Source organism: Pan troglodytes, chromosome 12 (genome assembly GCF_028858775.2).
Source record: "Pan troglodytes isolate AG18354 chromosome 12, NHGRI_mPanTro3-v2.0_pri, whole genome shotgun sequence".
In the NCBI taxonomy this organism is placed as follows: domain Eukaryota; kingdom Metazoa; phylum Chordata; class Mammalia; order Primates; family Hominidae; genus Pan; species Pan troglodytes.
In genome coordinates this window covers 76,162,670-76,186,511 of record NC_072410.2, presented here as the reverse complement: position 1 = coordinate 76,186,511, position 23,842 = coordinate 76,162,670, and the positions used below count along the sequence as shown (strand labels likewise).

The following is a 23,842-nucleotide window of genomic DNA, read 5'->3' as shown; positions in this document are numbered from 1 at the left end:
AACTTTGGAATTGTGGGGCATGCATATTCCACCATTTAAACTGGGCAACAGAGAAAGTCACTCATTAAAGAAAGAAAAATGGCCATATAGAGGATTTCAGATGGCTTTCTGAGTCCCAATTCCAGCCCTCTCCTGAGATCATGAAGGATTCCTGTTCTAGGTTCTGTGAGACACCCCAACGTACTAGTAGCCTGTCCCCTACTTTGTGTTTGAGTTTCATGAAGTTTCTGTCCTTACAGAGTCCTAACCACACAGGCCAACCTTTGCCCTCAGCAGAGTATCTTGGGATTTCTTTTCTTCAAAAAAAGTCTATTTTAATAAGTAAAGCAACATCAGGCATGGACTAGACCTTAAATCACACATACATATGCAGAACCTGCTATGTAATCTGCAGAGCCCAGTACAAAATGAAAATGTGAGATCTGGCCAGGCACTGTGGCTTACGCCTGTAATCCCAGCACTTTGGGAGGCCGAGGTGGGTGGATCACCTGAGGTCAGGAGTTCGAGACCTGCCTGGCCAATATAGTGAAACCCCGTCTCTACTAAAAATACAAAATTAGCTGGGTATAGTGGCACGCGCCTGTAATCCCAGCTATTCGGGAGGCTGAGGCAGGAGAATCACTTGAACCCAGGAGACGGAGGTTGCAGTGAGCCATGATCGCACCACTGCACTCTAGCCTGGGCAACAGGAGAGAAACTCCATCTCAAAAAAAAAAAAAAAAAAAAAAAAAAAAAAAAAAAAAAAAGAAAAGAAAAGAAAATGTGAGATCCTGTGTTCAAAAAGCAGGAAAGAAGTGCCATGAATGGCACTAAAAGATAAAGCTTTTTCCTTTCTTCTGTAGTTTTTTCTTGACTTTTCATAGTGTTTATTTGCTATTTAATGTCTTAAGCGAAGAAAATTTAAATTATTAGCATGAATTCTACCATTCAAAGTTTAAATTATTAGCATGAATTCTACCATTTACTTTTCTATTGTGCAATGCCTATATGCCAAGTCACCAAAATTATACTATCTGTATTTCTTGGCTTCTCCCAGAAGGTGCCTCACACTGGCCAGAAGAGATGCATCCAAGTTCCCCCAGGCACTGAGCTGTCCAAGGGAGGACCCGGCCAGGCACAGAGATACTTTGCAGGCCAAGTGCAGACATTTACAAGCTCCTGAGGGTCCTGCCCTAAGACTCTGGTGCAGCAAGTTCGGCAGTGGTTGGGTCCCCCTTCCCACTAGCCACCACTGTGGGCCTGGGCCAGGATCAGAGAAGATGAGCTGGCGTCTCTCCTTCCAGTGGGCTGGCTGCCCTATAGCGGATAGGTAACTCCTAGGGTCTTTAAACCTCTACACCAGGACGGGCTCAGTATCTGGTGTGTAAGAGACTCACCCCTTCCCCCAAGTTGTCTACTGAATATGCTATGGAGCTGCCAGTCTTGGGCAGAGATTTCTGGCCGTGAAACTCCACAGAGCATGAAACCCCATTCTGACCCTCCCTGCAGGTACACCAGGCCCCTGCCAGGGGCAGAGGGAAGCAATGCTTACTGGGTGAGATGGAGGAAGGCTGGGCCTCAGGGCACCAGGGGACTGGGAATTGGTTGGCCAACAACCCATCCCAAGAAGGTGGGTAGGCTTTGGGAGTCAGTACCATGTGTGAGCCAAGGCTCCAAACCCCTGTCACATGCCCCAGTGTTCCATCAAGCATCCCTTACGAAGCATACATCCAAAGTGGAAATTAGGAATTTCAGGGCAGCAAATACAGATCACTAAACCCCAGGTGCTGGGCCCTTCTGAGCATGGGCCCCTGTGTGACTGTGCTGGTTGGATGCCCATGAAGTTGGTTCTGGACATGTGAGGAAGATCTCTAGACCTCATTAAATAACATAAGTTTGGGTACTGAAGCTGAAACAAAAGAAAAACACACTTCATATGCATATTAAACTAGAGCCAAGTCACCAAAATTATACAATCTGTATTTCTTGGCTCCTCCCAGAAGGTGCCTCACACTGGCCAGAAGAGATGCATCCAAGTTCCCCCAGGCACTGGGGGATCTTGGCCAGATCCACAGGCCAAGAACACTATTCACATCTCACACATTCACCACCTGAGGCCAAGCTGAAGAGCAGATGTCATCACTCCCCTTATCCCTGACTGCAGAATGGACCAGAAACTGTGGCATGTATGGATGAATTGGAATTTGAATTCTGAGCATTAATTTGGGCTTTATTTCAAAGTTAACACTTTAGCTATCCAAAGGGTATTTCATGAAGAAAAACAGAACAGTATCAGAGCATCAAAGAGGAGGAAACACTACTAGTTTCCTTTCCCCAAAAAACTTAAACTTTTATGGTTTAGTGGTTCAACACTAGCTTCACTTCCCAGAGGCTTATATAAAGAACTTTCTGTTGGTGTTAGCACCAAACAAGGCCATTCGTATTTCTGGCATCTTTTGCTTGGCTGAGAGATCCAGTCGGCTTTCCAAGGTATTTGAAACCTTTATTCTCTGATTGCCACTGTAGACCTCCACACCTCCAGCTGCATTCACAGCCAGGTATGCCTCTTGATCAATCTGGACCTCCACATGTTTTTGGGAAATTGTCATGTACTCGGGGATGGCTTTTTGTACAGCAGCCTCCACCAGGAGGAGGTCTTGTGGCCGGCAGCGTACAATCATCACAGGTTCCAGCAGTCGGAGCAGACCCTGGAGCACCAGTTTATCCAGCAGCCCCTGGTAGACCTCTGGGTCCTCCACAATCCTGCTGAGTCTCAGCTTTGCCTCACTGAGCAAATCTGAGATGAGGTCATTTCGGGCTTTCAGGACTTTCAGCCTCGCCTGATTCCTCATGGTGGACATCAGGATTTTCTTCTGCTGCTCTATCTGCTTCTCCTTTTTCTCATAATACTCCATAATCTTCAGTCGTTGGGTTTGCACGAGGCGTCCTTTCTCAATGTTAAACTCTTCCTCAGCCTTGGCATCGATTTCCTCTGCTTTCTCATTGGCTTCCTGCTCAATGAAAGCCATCATGTGCTTAATCTGCCTTTTCACATCGACATCACTCAGGGCCATGGCTGCTCTCAGAGGGGATGGCAGAGAGGGAGCTCGTACACCGTTTGGCTCCTTTGACTTAGGACAATTTCAGGAGTGTCTCTGGAGCTCCACTTTCTCAGCTATACCAGTGAACAAGAGGATGAAAGAGAAAGTCAGAGGCTATAGAGGAGGATTGCAGAGACTGTATATATACCCCTCACTTCACAGATGAGGAAACTGAGGTCCAGAGAGGGAACACAATTTATCTAAGGTTATACTCTAGAAGAATAGAGACTTGAACCAGGATCTCCAGAATTCCATCCCTGCTACACTCACTATCATTGTTATCAAATAATAATGAGGCAGTTAGGGCAGAGCTAGTCCAGAAGTTCTCTACACAGCAGTGGCCTAAGACTCAGATAGCAAGCCAACAGAATGGAAACACCAAATTAATACATAAATGGAAAGCATATCCACATTTGGGGTCAGGAGGGTTGGGGAAAGTCTTAAGAAACTCATGGTCAGCCAGGATTTAATCCAGAAAGGAATTAATCCAGCCAGGATTTAATCCAGCCGGGATTGAATCCTTCCTGGAGGTAGGAGGGTTGTAAGAACCTTCAAACGATACAGAGAAAAAGGAGTACTACTAAGCGGAAAATGGCACCTTGGAGAGATGAGACTTGCTTTGTAACCTAACATGAGATTCATCCTAAAGAATGTTCCATGTGCACTTGAGAAGAATGTGTATTCTGCTGCTGTTGGGTGGAATGTTCTGCATATATGTCTGTAAAGTCCATTTGGTCCATAGCGTTGTTCAAGTTCTCTGTTTCTTTACTGATTTTCTGTCTGCATATTCTATCCATTATCTATTCACTTCCCAGAAGCTTTTATTTAAAAACTTTATGGCTGGGCGCAGTGGCTCACGCCTGTAATCCCAGCACTTTGGGAGGTTGAGACGGGTGGATCACGAGGTCAGGAGATCAAGACCATCCTGGCCAACATGGTGAAACCCCGTCTCTGCTAAAATACAAAAAAATTAGCCAGGCATGGTGGCACGTGCCTGTAGTCCCAGCTACTCAGGAGGCTGAGGCAGGGGAATCGCTTGAACCCAGGAGGCAGAGGTTGCAGTGAGCTGAGATCACGCCACTGCACTTGAGCCTGATGACACAGCAAGACTCCATTTCAAAAACAACAACAACAACAACAACAACAACAACAACAAAACACTTTATATGCTTTATATAAGCCTAGACTTCCCCACTTCCCTAGAGCTTATATAAGGGAAGGGGAAGAGATTGAAAGTGGTCTTTTTACTAGAAGTGGTTTCCAAACCTGGATGTATATCTGAACCACTTGGAGGATCTTTAAGAAATATAGCTTTTAGTGTGGCGACTCATGCCTGTAATCCCAGCACTTTGGGAGGCCGAGGTGGGGGGGATCAACTGAGGTCAATAGTTCAAGACCAGCCTGGCCAACATGGTGAAATCCCATCTCTACTAAAAATACAAAAATTAGTTGGGTGTGGTGGCGGATGCCTGTAATCCCAGCTACTCAGGGGGCTGAGGCAGGAGAATCGCTTGAACCCAGGAGGTGGAGATTCCAGTGAGCTGAACTCACGCTATTGCAGTCCAGCTTGGGTGACAAGAGTGAGACTCTGTCTCAAAAAAATAAATAAATAAAAAGAAAAAAGAAAAAAAGAAATACAGCTTTTAAGGCCCCAACCCTACACCTACTGAATCAGAATCTCTGCCAGTAAGGTCTGGGAAGCCGTATCTTTAAAAGGGTCCCTGGGATGCTCAAAAAGCCCAGGAAAATGATGTATGAACAAAATGAGAATATCGAAAAAGATATAGAAAATATGAAAAAGAACCAAACAAATTTTGGAGCTGAAGAATACAATAACTGAACTGAAAAAATTCACTACAGGAGTTCAACAGGAAAAGATCAGTGAGCTTGAAGATATAACATTTGAAATCATCCAGTCAAAGGAGCAAAAAGAAAAGAAGAATGAGAGAGAGTAAAGAAAGCCTAAGAGACTTACAGGACATCATCAAGCAGACCAATATATGCATTATGGGAGTCTCAAAAGAAGGCTGGGAAAAAAGGATAGAAAGTTCTTAAAGAAATAATGGCCAAAACTTCTCAAATCTGGGGAGGGAAATGTCTATCCAGATTGAAGAAGTCTAATGGACTCCAACTAAGATAAACCCAAAAAAGTCCTTATCAAGACACATTATAATCAAATTGTCAAAAGTCAAAGACAGAAAGAGAAAAGAGCCGTTACATATAAGGGAGCTTCTATAAGACTAACAGTGGATTTCTCAGTAGTTATCTTGTAGTACAGGAAAGAGTAAGATGATATATTCAAAGGGCTGAAAAAAAAAACCCTGCTAATGAAGAATACTATATTTGGAAAAACTGTCCTACAAAAAGGAAAGAAAAGTAAAGATTTTGCTAGATAAACAAAAGCTGAGGAAGTTCATCACCACTAGACCTACCTTACAAGATATACTAAATGGAATCTTTCTATTTGAAACAGAAGGCCACTAGACAGCATACGAAAGTGTAAAGCTCACTAGTAAAGATAAAGATATTGGCAAATACAGAATACTGTAATACTGTAATGGTGGTATGTAAATCACTTTTAATTCTGGTATGGAAGTTAAAAGGCAAAAGTATAAAAAGTAACTATAACTATAAAAATTTGTTAATGGATACATAATACAAAAAGATGCAATTTGTGACATAAATAACAATGTTGGGGGGTAAAAAAAAGAGTTTTTGCTTGTGATTGAAGTTAATTCATCAACTTAAAGTAGACAGTTAAAATTATAACATGTTTCATGTTAGCCCACAGTTACTACAAAGAAAATACCTTTGGAAGTTACACAAAAGAAAATGTGAAAAGAATTGAAGTATGCTGCCACCAGGGTTTGGGGGCAGGTATGGGGGAGTCAAACACAAGGAAGATAGCAAGAGAGGAAAAGAGAGACAAAAAGCCGTGAGACAAAAAACAAAAAACAACAGTTAACAAATAGCAACAGTCAGTCTTTCTCTAGCAGTAATTACTTTAAATATAAATGGATTAAATGTTCCAATGAAAAGATATAAAGTGGCTGAATGGATTAACAAAAATAAACAAGATCTTACTATTTGCTGTCTACAAGAGACTAATTTTAGAAATTAAGGACACACATAGGCTGAGGGTGAAAGGATGGAAAAATATATTCCATGCAAAAGTAACAAGAGAGGGCAGGGGTGGCCATACTGATGTCAGACAAAATAGACTTTAAGTCGAGAACTGTCACAAGAGACAAAGACATTATATAATGATAAAAGAGTCAATTCACCTGGAAGATAGAACACTTATAAATATATATGTACCCAACATCAGAGCACCCAAATATATGAAGCAAGCATTGACAGAACCAAAGGAAGAAATAGACAGCAATACAATAATAGTAGGAAATTTCAATACCCTACTGTCAAAATGGAGAGAATATCCAGACAGAAAATCAGTAAAGAAGCAGAGAACTTGAACAACACCATAGACCAAATGGACCTTACAGACATATATGCAGAGCCTTCCACCCAGCAGCAGCACAATACACAATCTTCTCAAGCACACATGGAACAGTCTTTAGGACAGATCACATGTTAGGTTATAAAACGAATCTCAATAAATTTAAGAAGATTGAAATCACACCAGGTATCTTTTCAACTGTATGGAATGAAACTGGAAATCAATAGCTGAAGGAAAATTAGAAAATTCACACATATGTGGAAATCAAGCAACACATTTTTGAACAACCAAGGGTTAAAGAATAAGTCAGGCCGGGTGCAGTGGCTCATGCCTATAATCCCAACACTTTGGGAGGCTGAAGCAGGAATCACTTGAACCTGGTAGTGCGAGGCTGTAATAAGCTAATGAGGTGCCAGTGCACTCCAGTCTGGGCAACAGAATGAGACCCTATCTCTAAAAAAAAATTTTTAAAGAATAAGTCAAAAAGAAAACTAGAACATATCTTGAGACCAAATGAAAATGAAACTACAACATACCAAAACTTCTGAGATGCAGCAAAAGCAATTCTAAGAGGAAACTTTATAGTAGTAACCTCTATATTTAAAAAAAACCTCTCAAATAAGTTACCTAACTTTACACCTCAAGGAACTAGAATACTTGTTTACTGAAAAGTATAAAACATTGCTGAAAGAAGTTAAAAACAAATAAATGGAAAGACATCCCATGTTCATATGTTGGAAGAACTAATATTGTTAAAATGTCCATGCTAACCAAAATGATCCACAGATTCTGTGCAATCCCTATCAAAATCCTGATGCTGTTTTTTGCAGAAATAGGGTGGGAGAATTCTAAAATTCATATGGAATCACAAAGGACCCCAAATAGCCAAAAACAATCTTGAGAAAGAACAACAAAGCTAGAGGTCTCACATTTCCTGACTTCAACATATACTACGAAGTTAAAGTAATTAAAACAGTATGGTACTGGCATAAAGCTAGATATATAGACCAATGGAAAAGAATGAAGAACCCAGAAATAAACCCCACATTTACAATCAAATGATCATCAATAAGGGTGCCAAGACTACATAATGGGGGAAAGATAGTCTCTTCAATAAATGGTGTTGGGAAAACTAGATATCCACATGCAAAAGAATGAAATTGGACCCTTATTTTAAGCATACACAAAAATCAACTAAAAATTGATTGAAGACTTAAATATAAGGCCTGAAACGATAAAATTCCTAGAAAGAAACAAACGGGAAAAGCTTCATAACACTGGTCTTGCCGATGATTTCTTGGATATGACACAGAAAGCACAGACAACAAAAGCAAAAATAGACAAATGAGATTGCATAGAATTTAAAAGCATCTGTGCAGCAAATCAAACAATCCACAGAGTGAAAAGGTCACCAATGGAGTGGGAAAAATATCTGCAAACCGTATATCTCATAAGAAGTTAATATCCAGAATACATAAGGAACTTTTACAACTCAAAGCAAAAGCAACAACAACAACAAACTTGATTTTAAAATGGGCAAAACACCTGAGTAGACATTTCTCTAAAGAAGACATACAAAGGCCAACAGGCATAAGAAAACATCATGTGCTCAACATCAATCATCAAGGAAATGCAAAGCAAAAGCACAATGAGATATCACTTTACTCCTGACAGGATGGTCATTATTTTTAAAAAAAAAAGAAGAAAGAAAAAGAAAATAACAAGTGTTGGCAAGGATGTGCAGAAACTGGAACTCCTGTGCACTGGGTTGGTGGGAATGTAAAATGATGCAGCTGCTATGGAACACAGTATGGTGGTTATTCAACAAGTTAAAAATGGAATTACCATGTAATCCAGCAATCCCACTTCTGTTCAAAAGAACTGAAAATAGAATCTTGAAGAAATGTTTGCACACCAATGTTCAGGGAAGCATTATTCAAAATAGCCAAGAGGTAGAAACAATCTACATGCTTACTGATGGATGGATAAGAACAATGTGGTGTATACATAAAATGGAATATTATAAAGCCTTAAAAAGGAAGAAAATCCTGTCATGTGTTACAATATAGATGGACTTTGAGGACATAATTCTAAGTAAAATAAGTCCATGATAGAAGATTAAATACTGCATGATTCCACTTATGGGATATCTAAAGTAGTCAAACTCATGGAACCAGGAAATATTAACAGAATGACAGTTTCCAGGGGTAGGGGTAGGGGAAATGGGGTTCTGTTCAATGGGTGTAGTTTTCGTGATGCAAGATGAAAAAGTTCTAGAGACCTGCTGTACAGTAACGTACATACAGTTAACAGTACTGTACCATACTCTTAAACATTTGTTACACACACACACACAACACACACACACACACACACACACACAAATGCTATCCCAGAAACCCATACCACTTCCCAAGCTTGGTGGAAAAACCACCCAGTGTTTGTGACAAAGACCAAGCCCTTGGGGTTCAATCTTACAAAATGTCATTGGGAGTCAGAAAGAAAATTTATTTGGCCCATCCACTCCTCATTACTTTAGGATGTACTTTTAAAAAAAACCTGCATTTTGTAACTACAGCAAAAGCATTTTCTGCTCCTAAATAAGACAAGTCAACTGTGTGTGTGTGTGTGTGTGTGTGTGTGTGTGTGTGTGTGTGTGTGTGTGTGTGTGTTTTAAGGCTCCCCGGGTAACCGTGATGCTGACCAGCTTTAGGAACCACTGTCAATGAAAGCAGACATAGTACAAGGTCCAGGAAGCCCCAGGTTACGTGTATATAGGAAGAAATATATCAGGTGAAGCCTTACCAGTCCCCTGCCAGGGGCCTGCCTTTGCTCTGGCGTTGGGAGTCTGCACACAGAATGTGGAACTTGGAATGCACGCTGGAACCTGGCACTGTTGCTTCCTTCTTTGTACAGATGACCCTTGCAGTCTGACCAGGCAGCTTGAATCCAAAGAGCCAGGCTGTCACTGGGGAAGGCTGGCCAAGTCTGCCAAGAGGAGGCTAAAAGGGATTTCCTTGGCACCCGGGGCCATGACGGGGGTTATCCTTGCACACTCAGAATCTCAGTTAAGTTGGCACATGGTAGCCTTTAGCTCTGGGGCGGGCTCACCTTAACAGGTATGCATGGTGACCCAGGCAGCCAGTTTGCTAATTTACTAATGAAAAATACAGCTGTCATGTTGGCGGATCATGGTCTCTTTCCCTCTATGTGAGTTGCACGTGAAGCCAAATCTGAAGGTTGTTTAATAAGAAACCAGCACAAGCAAAATTCACCAGATGGTCTTTAAGAGAGCCACACCCACAACGGGGGATGCTGTGTTCCAGCTCATGAGGGAGGGCATCCTCTTCATGCCCAGACAGGGCCTCATGGGCATCACCAGCTTCCACGGTGTCGGTGTGGGCTCTGCAGTCAGACTGACGGAATTCAGATCCTGGTTCTGCACTTACCATTTGTATGACTTTGGCAAAGCAGTATACCCCTCAAGCCCTCAGTTTCTTCATCTGTATAATAAAAATAATAGCAGCCACATCATTGGATTATTGTAAGGATTAAATGAAAGAAGTGAGACGTTTAACACAATGCTAGGCATGGTTAATCTTCATGTCTGGTAGTTATTATTACCATCATGACCACTACTACTATTATTATTGTCCTCGTCTCCTCTGATTTAGGCCTCACTCTTCATCATAGTTGTTCTGTGTGTACAGGATAAATATGAATGATTAGGTTTCCACTCACTAAAGTGGAAACATATTCTAGTCTTGCCTGTTTGTAATAAACTTAGCAGCCCTGCCTGGAGTTGGTGACCCTCCTCTCCACAACACTTCATGGTACCTTTGCCCACAGTCTCAGGTGACCAGTCATATCCTTTGTGATGGTGGTGGAAGTTCCTGGATCCCAGGGCTCTGAACTGGGGATGAGGTGGAAGTCATCTCACAGCCTGTCACACATCCTTGTGCCTGAATCTGCATCCTGAGTTCTTGTGTACCCTCCCTGCACTCCCACTTCTAAATAGCTCATTAGTGCTGGGACATGAAGGCAGCTGCAGGGCAGGGCAGGGTTAAAAGGCAGGGATTGAGCAAGTCCCTCTGCAGGAAAGCGTGTGCCCATGTAATGTGTCTAGCAGATGTAACTTCTCGTCTGTCTGGGATGGAGATTATGAGCCCACATGGGCCTGTGACTTGAGCAAAACAACAAAACAAACCAAGAAATGTGAAACGCACATGCCTGTCCTTATACGAGGGCTCAGACACTTCTACCCTGCTGAAGCAGGCGGATGCTCTAAGTGGCACCCACTCCGCCTGTGCTGGGGACAGCAGAAAGGGCCCTCCAAGCCAGACTCGGCTCTCGTGAACCCTTCACGACTGGGGCCTCCCCCCTAAAATGGCCTCAGTCCCACTTAACAGCTTTGGCTCACGATGTTGTCTTGGCTATAATGTTTCCCTCCACTTAATAAATCCTGCCCATATATTCAGGCCCAGTTTAAGCCCCACCACTCCTTGATCTCTGGACTCCTCCTCCAAATGACAGCATGGTCTGTTTTCCAGATACAATTCAGAGCTGGATTCGGTGTTTGTTTTTCCAGTTATTTTTGCTTCCTCTAGGAAACTTCTTTGAAAATGAGACTCTCCTTCCCCAGCAGGGGCTGGGTGCAGATAGGTGTTCCTTTAACGTGGATTGATTGGATTAAGGGCTTGGGGATGGAAGGGAGGCATTTTTTTTTTCTTTTTTGCCTTTTTCAAAATTGTGAAATACAAAATGCAGTCAGACGAGTACATGAAACGGCAATGTCTGGCTTAATGAATATTACGAGGCAAATTTCCTGTAACCACCATCGAGATCAAGAGAACATTACCAGCATCCCAGAAGCCTCTCCATATGACCTTTGGGAAGCAGACATTTCCAAACTGGTGATTGTATATTCGTGGGCGTGGGAAAGGTCTTTATTTCATTTTTAGAAATGGGTCTCACCATTTTGCTGAGGCTGATACCAAATTCTTGGGCTCAAGCAATCCTCCCACCTTGGCCTCCCAAAGTGCTGGGATTATGGCCATGGGCTACCATGCCTGGACTGGGAAGGATCTTTAGAGGAAGTGTGAGCTGGGAAATCTCTTCTCGGGCCCTTGCCCACATGAGCTTGTGAGTATCTTGGGGAAGTACCAAATCCACAGCACCATGAGAGGGAGGAGGCAGCCGCAGGGAGTGCTTGGTGGGCAAAATGTGTCTGTCAACCTGGAGCCCTGCCCAGACCCTGAAGCAACTGTTCTTCATTCCAGCTGGGATTTGTAAGCAAATCTGAGGTCAGATGTGTCTGGGTGTGTGCTTCCTACCCCTAGCCAAAAGGGAAGCAGGACCAAACGTGGGCCTCCAGACACTTAGAGATTGCAGACTGAGGAAGGAGGAGAAGGGGCTTTCCAGAGCTTGGAGCACAGGGCAACTTACAGGGCCCAGGAAGTGGGTGAGAAAATGTAGAGGAGTAATGACTCCTTTGGGGGATTTTAAATATTGAGTATGTGGGAAGTGGGGCATCCCCTCTTCTGTCTTTCTTTCTTCTCTTTTTCTTTTTCTTTGAGACAGAGTCTCACTCTGTCGCCCAGACTGGAGTGCAGTGGTGCGATCTTGGCTTACTGCAACCTCTGCCTCCTGGGTTCAAGCGATTCTCCTGCCTCAGCCTCCCGAGTAGTTGGGACTACAGGTGCGTGCCACCACACCCGGCTAATTTTTTGTATTTTTAGTAGAGGCGGAGTTTCACCGTGTTAGCCAGGATGGTCTCGATCTCCTGACCTCGTGATCCACCCGCCTCAGCCTCCCAAAGTGCTGGGATTACAGGTGTGAGCCACCACGCCAGGCCCTGTCTTTCAAAAAGTATTTTTTGGCTGGGTGAGGTGGCTTATGCCTGTAATCCCAACACTTTGGGAGGCAGAGGTAGAGGATTGCTTGAGCCCAGGAGTTCAAGACCAGCCTGGGCATCACAGTGGGACTACATCTCTACAATTTTTTTTTTTTTTAATTAGCCAGGAATGATGGTGTGCGCCTGTGGTCCTAGCTACGTGGGAGGCTGAAGTGGGAGGATTGCTTGAGAGGTCGAGGTTGCAGTGAACCAAGATCGTGCCATTGCACTCCAGCCTGGGTGACAGACCGAGACTCTGTCTCCAAAAAAAAAAAAGGATAATGGCAGAACGTGCAGGTTTGTTACACAGGTATACGTGTGTCATGGTGGTTTGCTGCACTTATTGACCCATCCTCTAAGTTTCCTCCCCTAACCCCCACCCCCCAAAAAGCCCTGGTGTGTGACGTTCCCCTCCCTGTGTCCATGTGTTCTCAATGTTCAACTCCCACTTATGAGTGAGAACATGCAGTGCTTGGTTTTCTATTCCTGCATTACTTTGCTGAGGATGATGGCTTCCAGCTTCATCCACGTCCCTGCAAAGGACATGATCTCATTCCTTTTTATGGCTGCATAGTATTCCATGGTGTGTATGTACTACATTTTCTTTATCCAATCTATCACTGATGGGCATTTGGGTTGGTTCCAAGTCTTTGCTTTATAATTAGTGCTGCAATAAACATACATGTGCATGTGTCTTTATAGTAGAATGATTTATAATCTTTTGGGTATATACCCAGTAATTGGATTGCTGGGTCAAATGCTATTTCTGGTTCTAGATCCTTGAGGAATTGCCACACTGTCTTCTTACAATGGTTGAACTAATTGACATTCCCACCAACAGTGTAAAAGTGATCCTATTTCTCTACGGCCTCACCAGCATCTATTGTTTCCTGACTTTTTAATAATTGCCATTCTGACTGGCATGAGATGGTATCTCATCGTGGTTTTGATTTGCATTTCTTTGAAGATCAGTGATATTCAGCTTTTTTTCATATGTTCATTGGCCATGTAAATGTCTTCTTTTGAGAAATGTCTGTTCATATCCTTTGCTCATTTTTTGATGGTTTTTTTAAATTGTAAATATGTTTAAGTTCCTTGTAAATTCTGGATATTAGACCTTTGTCAGATGAGTAGATTGAAAAAATTTTCTCCCATTCTGTAGGTTGCCTGTTCACTCTGAGGATAGTTTCTTTTGCTGTGCAGAAGCTCTTTAGTTTAATTAGATCCCATTTGTGAATTTTGGCTTTTGTTGCAATTGCTTTTGGCATTTTTGTCATGAAGTCTTTGCCCATTGCTATGTCCTAAATTGTATTGCCTAGGTTTTCTTCTAGGGTTTTTATGGTTTGGGGTTTTACATTTAAGTCTTTAATCCATCTCAAGTTAATTTTTACATAAGGTGTAAGGAAGGGGTCCAGTTTCAGTTTTCTGCATATGGCTAGTCAGTTTTCCCAGCATCACTTACTGAATAGGAGATCCTTTCCCCATTGCTTGTTTTTGTCAGGTTTTTCGAAGATCAGATGGTTGTAGATGTGTGATGTTATTTCTGAGGTCTCTGCTACATTGGCCTATATGTCTGTTTTGGTACCAGTACCATGCTGTTTTGGTTACTGTAGCCTTGTAGTATAGTTTGAAGTCAGGTAGCGTGATGCCTCCAGCTTGGTTCTTTTTGCTTAGGATTATCTTGGCTATATGGGGTCTTCTTTGATTCCATATAAAATTTAAAATAGTTTTTTTTTAAATTCTGTGAAGAATGTCAATGGTAGTTTAATGGGAATAGCACTGAATCTATAAATTACTTTGGGCAGTATGGCCATTTTCATGATATTGATTCTTCCTATCCATGAGAATGGAATGTTTTTCCATTTGTTTGTGTCCTCTCTTATTCCTTGAGCAGTGGTTTGTAGTTTTCCTTGAAGAGGTCCTTCACATCCCTTGTTAGCTGTTTTCCTAGGTATTTTATTCTCTTTGTAGCAATTGTGAATGGGAATTCATTCATGATTTGGATCTCTGCTTGCCTATTGTTAGTGTAAAGGAATACTTGTGTTTTTGCACATTGATTTTGTATCCTGAGACTTTGCTGAAGTTGCTTATCAATTCGAGAAGTTTTTGGGCTGAGATGATGGGGTTTTGTAAACATAAAATCATGTTGTCTGCAAACAGCAACTTGACTTCCTCTCTTCCTATTTGAATACACTTTATAATGTATTGTTGACCTGAAGATGTTTAAACCAGGTAGGGGATGGTTTGAGACCTTCCATGGGTAACAACAGAACACCAATAGGGAGGGAGGGAAATGAAGATACATGAAAGAACATAAGGCAATTTCGGAAAACTCAGACAAGAAAATGAGGTTTCAGGGCACGTCAACATAGTACCTTAACTTGGAGGCAAGTCACCTGGAAAATGTAGAAAGTTGGTAGTATTTATTAAGCAGAATTTATCCAAATAGACAAAAATCAATCAACATCTTTATGGAGACCCAACTTTAAGCAATGCCTTGTGGTTTCAGAGAGGGCCCTGGTTTAAAATAGGAGAAAAGCATCTGGCACTCAAAATGGGATGGGATAAGGAGCAGGAAAGGACACAGCCAGAGTGACTGCAGACTTCAGCCAAGGTAGCAGCCCTGTGGGCAAGGGGCCAGTCAGGGAGGGAGTAGTAAGTATGGGCGCTGAGAGATGGACCGTCATCATAAGCAGAAAGAAAGTAAGACACTGGATGGGGAGAACACTGTGGGCAAAGGCCTGCTGGTGGAAAGGAGTCTGAGGTCTGGGTGTGGAGAGCAGGTGGGTTTGGCAGTAGCCAAGAGACTTACAGAGGACAATGTCTAGAAAGACACTGGGGTGCGAATGGGAAAGGGTGGAAATGTCCGCCTGAGAGTTGGGGCATTATGCAAAAGAGCCCATCAAAGGCTTCTTAGCAGGGCTGTACCTTCGCCAAACCTGGGCTCAGGAAGATCAGCCTGGGGGTGGTGGGGGCAGGAGTCTTGGACTATATGCCAAAAGCCAGAGGGAGCCTGTACACAGCGAGGGCCAGGACACAAGACAAGGCATCGCGATTGGAAGGAAGAGATGTGGCCCACGAGCTGTTGGGTGTCAGGTCTGAGGACTCGGCCTCTGGCCACACAGAACAGAGCAGCTCAGCTTGGGGTGAGGTTGTGAGAAAGCAGGGACAGGCACCCTGCTCCCTGGCGAGCAAGCTTGGGAGAGAAGGCAAGGGCGAGAGAGTTCATTTGGTCTGGAAGTAACAGGAGACAACCGGAGAGAAAATCAGAAGGGCCTGAAAAGCTTCATCTCTGCTTTAGTTGCTGACAAGTAAGGAGCCACATAGAGTTTTATTCCAAGAACTCCACTCACACTGGCAAAGCAGGCTTTGGTCAGGACTGGAGAAAGCTAAGCCTACAGGCAGGGGAAGAAACCTTTCTCCCAAAATAATTTACATGAAGAATTCACAACTGAATTTCTCCTTCTAAAACATCTGCAGACAGGTTACTTCAAAGCAGTCAGGTTCTCCCCAAGAGTCATTTGCTTCAAAGCTGCATATCTAGAAGTTTCCAGTGGCAGTTTCTCCAAAAAAAAAAAAAGCCCTTCATTTCCATCCCTGTCTAAAGGGGCAAATACTTCCCCGGTCTGTTGCCTTAGAAAATGTGGACTAGGATGTCATAAGATCTGATTTTTTAGAGAAGTTGGAAATCCTGTTTTAAAAGTGAAACCTTTTTTGTTTTATTGTGGCAAAATGTGCATACAAATTTTGCCATTTAACCATTTTTAAGTGTACATTATTTATTATTATTATTATTTTGAGACAGAGTTTCACTCTTGTTGCCCAGGCTGGAGTGCGGTGGTGTGATCTTGGCTCACTACAACCTCCACCTCCTGGGTTCAAGTAATTCTTGTGCCTCAGCCTCCTGAATAGCTGGGACTACAGGTGTGCATCACCATGCCTGGCTAATTACGTATTTTTAGTAGAGACAGGTTTTCACCATGTTGGCCAGACTGGTCTTGAACTCCTGACCTCCAGTGATCCACCTGCCTCAGCCTCCCAAAGTGCTGGGATTACAGGTGTGAACCACCACACCCTGCCTTTTTAAGTGTACATTTATGTAGCATTAAGAATATTCACATGGTTTTGCAACTATCACCACCATCTATCTCCAGAACTTTTTCGTCTTCCCAAATATAAACTCTGTATCCATTAAACACTAATCCCACATACTCTTCCCCAAGTAACTGTTGGCAACCACCATTCTACTTCCTGTCTCTGTGAATTTGAGTACTCCAGGTACCTCATATAAATAGAATCATAATATTTGTCCTTCCTTGGCTGGCTTATTTCACTTAGTATGATGTCTTCAGGATTCCCTATGTTGTAGCACAGGTCAGAATTTCCTTCCTTTTTATGGCTGGATATTTCATTGTGTGTATATACCACATTTTGTCTATTCATCCATTCATAGAGACTTGGGGTGCTCTCCTTTCTTGGCTGTTGTGAATAATGCTGCTATGAACATGGGTATATAAATATCTGTTCAAAGACCTGCTTTCACTTCTTTGGGGTATATGCCTAGAATTAGAATTGCTGGATCATATAGTAGTTCTGAGCTCAGTGTTTTGAAGAACATCTGCAACATTTTCCCCAGCAGCCACACTATTTTACAGTTCACAGCGATGCACATGGGTTCCAACGTTTCCACATCTTTGCCAGTACTTGCTGTTTTCTGGTTTTGTTTTTGTTTTTTTTCTTTCTTTTGTGTCTTGGCTCTGTTGCCCAGGTTGGAGTGTAGTGGCATGATCATAGCTCACTGCAGCCTCAAACTCCTGGCTCAAGCAATCTTCCCACTTCAGCCTCCTGAGTAGCTGGGACTACAGGTGCACACCATTGTGTCTAATTTTTATTTATTTATTTATTTTTGAGACAGAGTCTCGCTCTGTCGCCCAGGCTGGAGTGCAGTGGCGTGATCTCGGCTCACTGCAAGCTCTGCCTACCGGGTTCACGCCATTCTCCTGCCTCAGCCTCCCGAGTGGCTGGGACTACAGGCACCCGCCACCACGCCCGGCTAATTTTTTGTATTTTTAGTAGAGACAGGGTTTCACCATGTTAGCCAGGATGGTCTCGATCTCCTGACCTCGTGATCCGCCCACCTTGGCCTCCCAAAGTGCTGGGATTACAGGCGGGAGCCACCGCGCCCGGCTAGTCCAACTAATTTTTAAATTTTTTTGTGGAGGAAGGAGTCTCACTTTGTTGCCCAGGCTGGTCTTGAACTTTTGGCCTCAAGTGATCCTCCCCTTCAGCCTCCCAAAGTGCTGGGATTACAGGTGTGAGCCACCACGCCTGGTCCTGGGTTTGTTGTTGTTGTTGTTTTTTGTTTTTAAATAATAGCCATCCTAATGGATATGAAATTACCCATTGTGGTACCATTGTGGTTTTGATTTGCATTTCCCTAATGATAAGTGATATTAAGCATCTTTTCATGCGCTTATTGGCCATTTGCTTATCTTCTTTGGAAACTGTCTACTCAAGTTCTTTGCCCATTTTTAAAATCAGGTTTTTTGTTGTTGTTGTTGTTGAGTTATAGAGGTTCTTTATCCCTCTGTGGTCCTGAGCACTCACCTCCAGCCCAAGCCAGTGCACTCAGCCAGCAGAGACCTGCATTGGGTGTCTCCAAGTGTGAACCGTGACCCTTTGGTGGACTATGAAATCATTTAGTGGATCATCACTGAATAAAAAGAAATGAAACCAAATAGAATCAAAAATCCAGAATTCATTACAGGTGGTAAGGTTAAGTATTGTTATATCAAACCTTTTGTTATATGTATAGATATATGTGCACACACACAAACATAATATATGTATGTGTATGTATTCCAGTTTACAATGAAAAATGTATTTGTTAACTGCAATTTGCAGGACAAAATATTTGAGAAACACTGCACTACAAGTTAAATAAATTCACCCTTCTTAGAAAGCAGTGAAGCAACCATCAGTTGTTACTTAAGAAGATCTTGGAAGGTCTCATGTACCCACTCAATCCACTTGTCAAAGTATTCACCCCCCGAAATAGCCCTCTTTGAAGGTGGGAACAGGGTGGTGGCAGTGATCTGAGAGTCTGGCTGCATGGCATATGAGCAGTTTATATGGCTAATAGTTAGTGGGCATGCCCCACATGCTGGGTAGACATGGGACATCACAGGATGGTGACTCCTCCAGGGCAGGACTCCCTTCTCCCGCCTCATGAGGGTGGAAACCAGGCTGCCCCTGGAACAGGAGGTCTCCCTCTGCCTTGGAGGCTCCATGGGCAGCCGCTTGGTGTCACAAGATGCATCCAGGACTGGGCATCAGAGGTTCAGACCCCAGTCCTGATGCCACTCGTAGGTTGGGCAATCTGGATAAAGGCTGACAATCTGCCTCAATTCACCTAGAGACACAAAACTACTTCTGTAAAACCAGGATGTTGATGAGGAGTTCTGTTGTCCTCACAGTGGAGCTGAGAAGGCCGAACAGTGGAAGAAGCAAACAAGTTTTGTAAAGTGAGAGAGAAATATCAGATGCTGTCTTTCACAAAGCCCATGGGTTTGTCTTTCCCTGCCCATGGGTTCCCAGAGCCCCTCATTCTGCCCTTCCTAGAACCATACTCCTAGAGCTGCCTATGGAGAAGTTGGCCCAGGCTGGAGGTCAGAGCCCCAGGCAGCCTCCAGAGGGGCCAAGGGTAGGTATGAAGTCAGCAAGGAGCCCTGGGAAATAGCCCTTCAGAGGCAGCTGGCTGCCCAAGCCTCCAACCTGTAAGTCGTGGGTAGGGACAGCCCCAAGAGGGAGGGCAGGAACACCAGAAGCAGTGTCTACTAGTCCTCAGCCTTGAGTTACACATTCAGATGCCCAACACTGCTTTGATACTGACTTAATTCTCACCATGACAAGTCCTGGCTGGCCTCACATTTGCTGTTAGACACAGCTCAACCTATAATGCAGGGAAGGTACTGGTTTGCAAGGAAAAGACTGTACCCATTCAGTGCTGACCCTCACCATGCTTAGGGGCTTCCTCAGTGATCTTCTTGGGAAGAGGACTATTTCTGACCCACTCTGCACTCATCTCAACACTGCCCACAGAGCCTAGTACATAGCAGTAGCTTAATAATGATTTGGCTGGGTGTGGTGGCTCACGCCTGTAATCCTAGTGCTTTGGAAGGCCAAGGCAGGAGGATTGCTTGAGGCCAGGAGTTTGAGACCAGCCTGGGAAACATAGCAAGACCCCATCTCTACAAAAAATTTTAAAAATGAGCTAGGCATGATGGTGTGCACCTATGGTCTCAGCTGCTCAGGAAGCTGAGGCGGGAGGATCACTAGAGCCCAGGCGTTTGAGGCTGCAGTGAGCCGTGATTGTGCCACTGCACTCCAGCCTGGGTAACAGAGTGACATCTGTCTTTAATGATGATGATGATGATAATAATAATAATAATAATTTATTGAACCCATGGATGAATGATTTGGGTGGTGAGGAAGTAGTTTCCCCAATAGACTCTCAACAATCTAGGGAATTTGCAACCGTCTTCGAGTTGAAGGAGATGGGGGTACAAAGATGATGAACGTCAGGGTGATGCAGTGGCCTTATCAGGGCACTCAGGGAGCTCAGGGTAGGAAATGTTTTCGAACCAGAAAGAAATTATTTCAGTATATTTATAACCTGTCCTGTTACATTGTTGCAAAGGGGGTTAAAGGATATCCCTGACTGTAAGGCATCTGCTGGAAATTCCCACCTTTAACCGAAGGTCTCAGGATCACTCAGTTCAGGCCACAACTGCACATCTCCAGAATGCAGCTGTCTCCTACCACCTACATACAGAGCCCTCTCCTCTTCCAGCCCCAGGATTCCCTGGTCCCTACAGCATGTGATGGCGCCAGGAGAGAAGCACTGGGCTGAACAGAAGCTGAGAAGAGGTTCAGGCCTGTGCACAGTAAAGGGATGACGGTGGTGGTCATGCCCCCAATTCTGCCACTATCTCAGGGTAGGTCAGGCATCCACCTCTCAGGAACCAAGAACCATCATCCTCCTCCCTTCTCCAATATTCATTTCAGAGGTCAAACAGTTTGTCATTTAGGTCTTCAAACACAAAGGTTCTCATTATTACCCGCTTTCCCTGGCCACCTGCCCTGCACTCTCCTCAAGTGTTATTATATATGATATAATTATCAGTATGGTTGGATTTAAGTCTTTTATCTTGCTATTTGTTTTCCATTGTAACCAGCTATTCTTTCTTCCTTTTTTCCTCTTTTCCTGATGTATTAGTTTGTTCTCACACTGCTAATAAAGACATAACCAGGACTGGGTAATATATAAAGGAAAGAGGTTTCATTGACTCACAGTTCAGCATGTCTGGGGAGGCCTTACAATCATGGCAGAAAGCAAAGGGGAAGCAAGACACGTCTTACATGGCAGCAGGCAAGAGAGAGCTTGTACAGGGGAACTCCCCTTTGTAAAACCATCAGATCTCATGAGACTTACTCACTAGCACAAGAACAGCACAGGAAAAACCCAAGCCCATTATTCAATTACTTCCCACCAGGCCTCTCCCATGGCACGTGGGAATTATGGGAGCTACAATTCGAGATGAGATTTGGGTGAGGACACAGCCAAACCATATTACCTGACTTTTTTTCTCTTGGTTGGTGAATACATTTTTTGAAATTGAGGTGAATTTAAAGTAATATTTCAGTAGCATTTATTACATTCACAAGGTTGTACAACCATTGCCTCTATCTAGCTTCAAAACACTTTTATCACTCCAAAAGGAAACCTCATATTCATTAAGCAGTTGCTCCTCATTTTCCCTTCAAACCCTACCATCCCCAGCCCATAGCAACCACCAACTTACATTCTGTCTATGAATTTACCTGTTCTGGATATTTCATGTAAATGGAAACATACAACATACAGCATTTTGTGTCTGGCTACTTTCACTTAGCATAACGTTTTTGAGATTCATCCACATTGTAGCAGCTGTGAGTACTTCATTACTTTTTATGGCTCAATAATATTCCACTGTATCCATATACCACAATTTAGCCATTCACCAGTTGATAAACATTTGAGCTGTCTTCACCTTTTGGCTACTGGGAATAGTGCCACTGTGAACATGGTATGCACATGTATTTATTTGAGGACGTGTTTTCAATTCTTTTGGATATATACCTAGCTCTAGAATTGCTGGGTCATATTGTAATTCTATAATTAACTTTTTCAAAGACCTTCGAACTGTTTTCCAGAGGTTGAACCATTTTACGTTCCCACCAGCAATCTAAAGGGTTCCAATTTCTTCACATCTTCACCAACACTTATTTTCCTTCCCCCACCCCTAATTATAGCCATCCTAGTGAGTGTAAAGGGGTACCTCATTGAGGTTTTTATTTACATTTACCTAATGACTAACTACTAATGATGTCGAATACCTTTTCATGTGCTTGTTGGTGATTTATATCTTGTTTGGAGAAATGTCTGTTCAAGTCTTTTGCCCCTTTAAAAAAATAAATTATTTGTCGTTTTATTGTTGAATGATAAGAGCACTTTATACATTCTGGATGCTAGAGTCTTATGAGCTATTTAATTTGTAAGTATTTTCTCTCATTCTGTATGCTGTCTTTTCACTTTCTTGATAATGTCCTTTGATGCAGAAAAGTTTTGTAATTTTTATGAAGTCCAGTTTTGGTTTTACTTTTGTTGTTATGCTTTTGACATCATATATAAGAAACTGTTGATCTACCCCTAGGTTTTCTCCTAAAAGTTTATGGTCTTAGCTCATGTCTTTTGGTTGTCAATTCATTTTGAGTAAATGTTTGTATATGTTGAGAGGGAAAGATCCAGATTCATTCTTTTGTTTGTGGATATCTAGTTTGTCTCATCACCATTTATTGAAGAGACTACTGTTTTCCTAAGACCATTGAATGATCTTGGCACCCTCCTGACTTCCTTTTGATTTTTTTTTTGGTATTCCACTGTGTCTTTACTGTTGGCTTATTAAAAATACCTCTTTGCTTTATTTATGTATTTATTTATTTATAGTGATTGCTCTAGGTTTTAAAGCATGCATCTTTAAGTTTTCTTAGTCTACCTTTGTTATAGTTTGAATGTATGTGTCCTTCCAAAATTTATGTTGGAACTTAAACCCCAAGGTGATAGTATTAAGAGGTGGAAACTGTGGGAGGTAATTTGGAAGGGGAGAGCCCTCATGGATGGGATTAGTGCCCTTATAAAAGGGCTTAAGAGTTTTTTGTTGTTTGTTTTAACCCCCTTTTCCCTTCTACCATGTGAGGTCATAGTGTTTGTTCCTTTCCCTCTGGAGCATGCAGCAACAAAATGCCATCTTGGAAGCAGAGAGTGAGCCCTCCTCACCAGATGCCAAATCTGCTGATTCCTTGATCTTAGACTTCCCAGCCTGTAGAACTATGAGAAATGAATTTTTATTATTTATGAATGACCCAGTCTATGGTAGATTGCTATGACAGCAGGAAGAGACTAAGACAACCTTCAGATAATACTATATCATTTAATGTGCAATGTAAGGATTTTATAAGAATATAGTTCTATTTCTCTTTTTCTATCCCTTTTGTTATTATTGTTATAGGTTTTATTTCTACATGTTATAAACCATGTAATATACTGCTATTAGTTTTGCTTTAGATGGTCAATTGTGTTTTTTATTTTTAATTATATATATATCTCTAACATTATATATCTAACATTATATTATATATCTAACGTTATATTATATACCTAACATATTATATATCTAACATTATATATAATGTTATATCATATATAGTGTGTGCATGTATGTGTAGATAGATAGATAGATAGATAGATAGATAGATAGATAGATATAATGGTTTGGGATTTTTTTGGTTTTTTTTTTTTTTTTTGAGACATGGTCTGGCTCTATCACTCAGACTGGAGCGCAGTGGCATGATCTCAGCTCATGCAGCCTTGACCTTCTGGGCTTAAGTGATCTTTCCACCTCAGCCACCTGAGTAGCTGGGACTATAGGAGTGTGCCACCACACCCAGCTATATTTTTGTATTTTTTGTAGAGATGGAGTTTTGCCATGTTGCCTAGGCTGGTCTTAAACTCTCGAGCTCAAGCAATATACCTGCCTCAGCCTCCAAAAGTTCTGGGATTACAGGTGTGAGCCACCATACCCGGCCAAGGTCAATTATGTTTTAAAGGAATTTTGTAACAGAGAAAGAAATGTCTCATATTTACCCATATATTTACCATTTCTGGTGCTCTTCATTTCTTTGTGTAGGTCAGTGGTTTCATGTGGTACCATGTTTTTTCTGCCTCAGGAACTTTATTTCGTATTTCTTGTATTGAAGATCTTCTGGTTTAAAAAAAACTTTAAGCCTTTTGTTGTCTGACAAACATTTATT

At 42.5% G+C, this 23,842-nt stretch overlaps 1 protein-coding gene across 2 annotated transcripts in view; it reads right to left on the bottom strand.

Moving 5' to 3' along the window:
- Positions 1 to 2,188: 2,188 nt before the first annotated feature.
- The window catches only part of ATP6V1E2 (ATPase H+ transporting V1 subunit E2), a 30,273-nt gene continuing 8,619 nt past the window's right edge, over positions 2,189 to 23,842 (bottom strand). Inside the window, exons 1-2 of one of the 2 annotated variants that reach the window (XM_001147593.6) lie at positions 9,343 to 9,411; positions 2,189 to 3,154 (exon numbers count right to left, since the gene is read on the bottom strand). In XM_001147593.6, coding sequence (XP_001147593.1) covers positions 2,373 to 3,053 — 681 coding nt within the window. In that variant the 5' untranslated portion in view covers positions 3,054 to 3,154; positions 9,343 to 9,411 and the 3' untranslated portion in view covers positions 2,189 to 2,372. Of the gene's footprint in view, positions 3,155 to 9,342; positions 9,412 to 23,842 lie in introns of those variants that run through there. The other variant, XM_009442424.4, reaches the window with a different exon arrangement.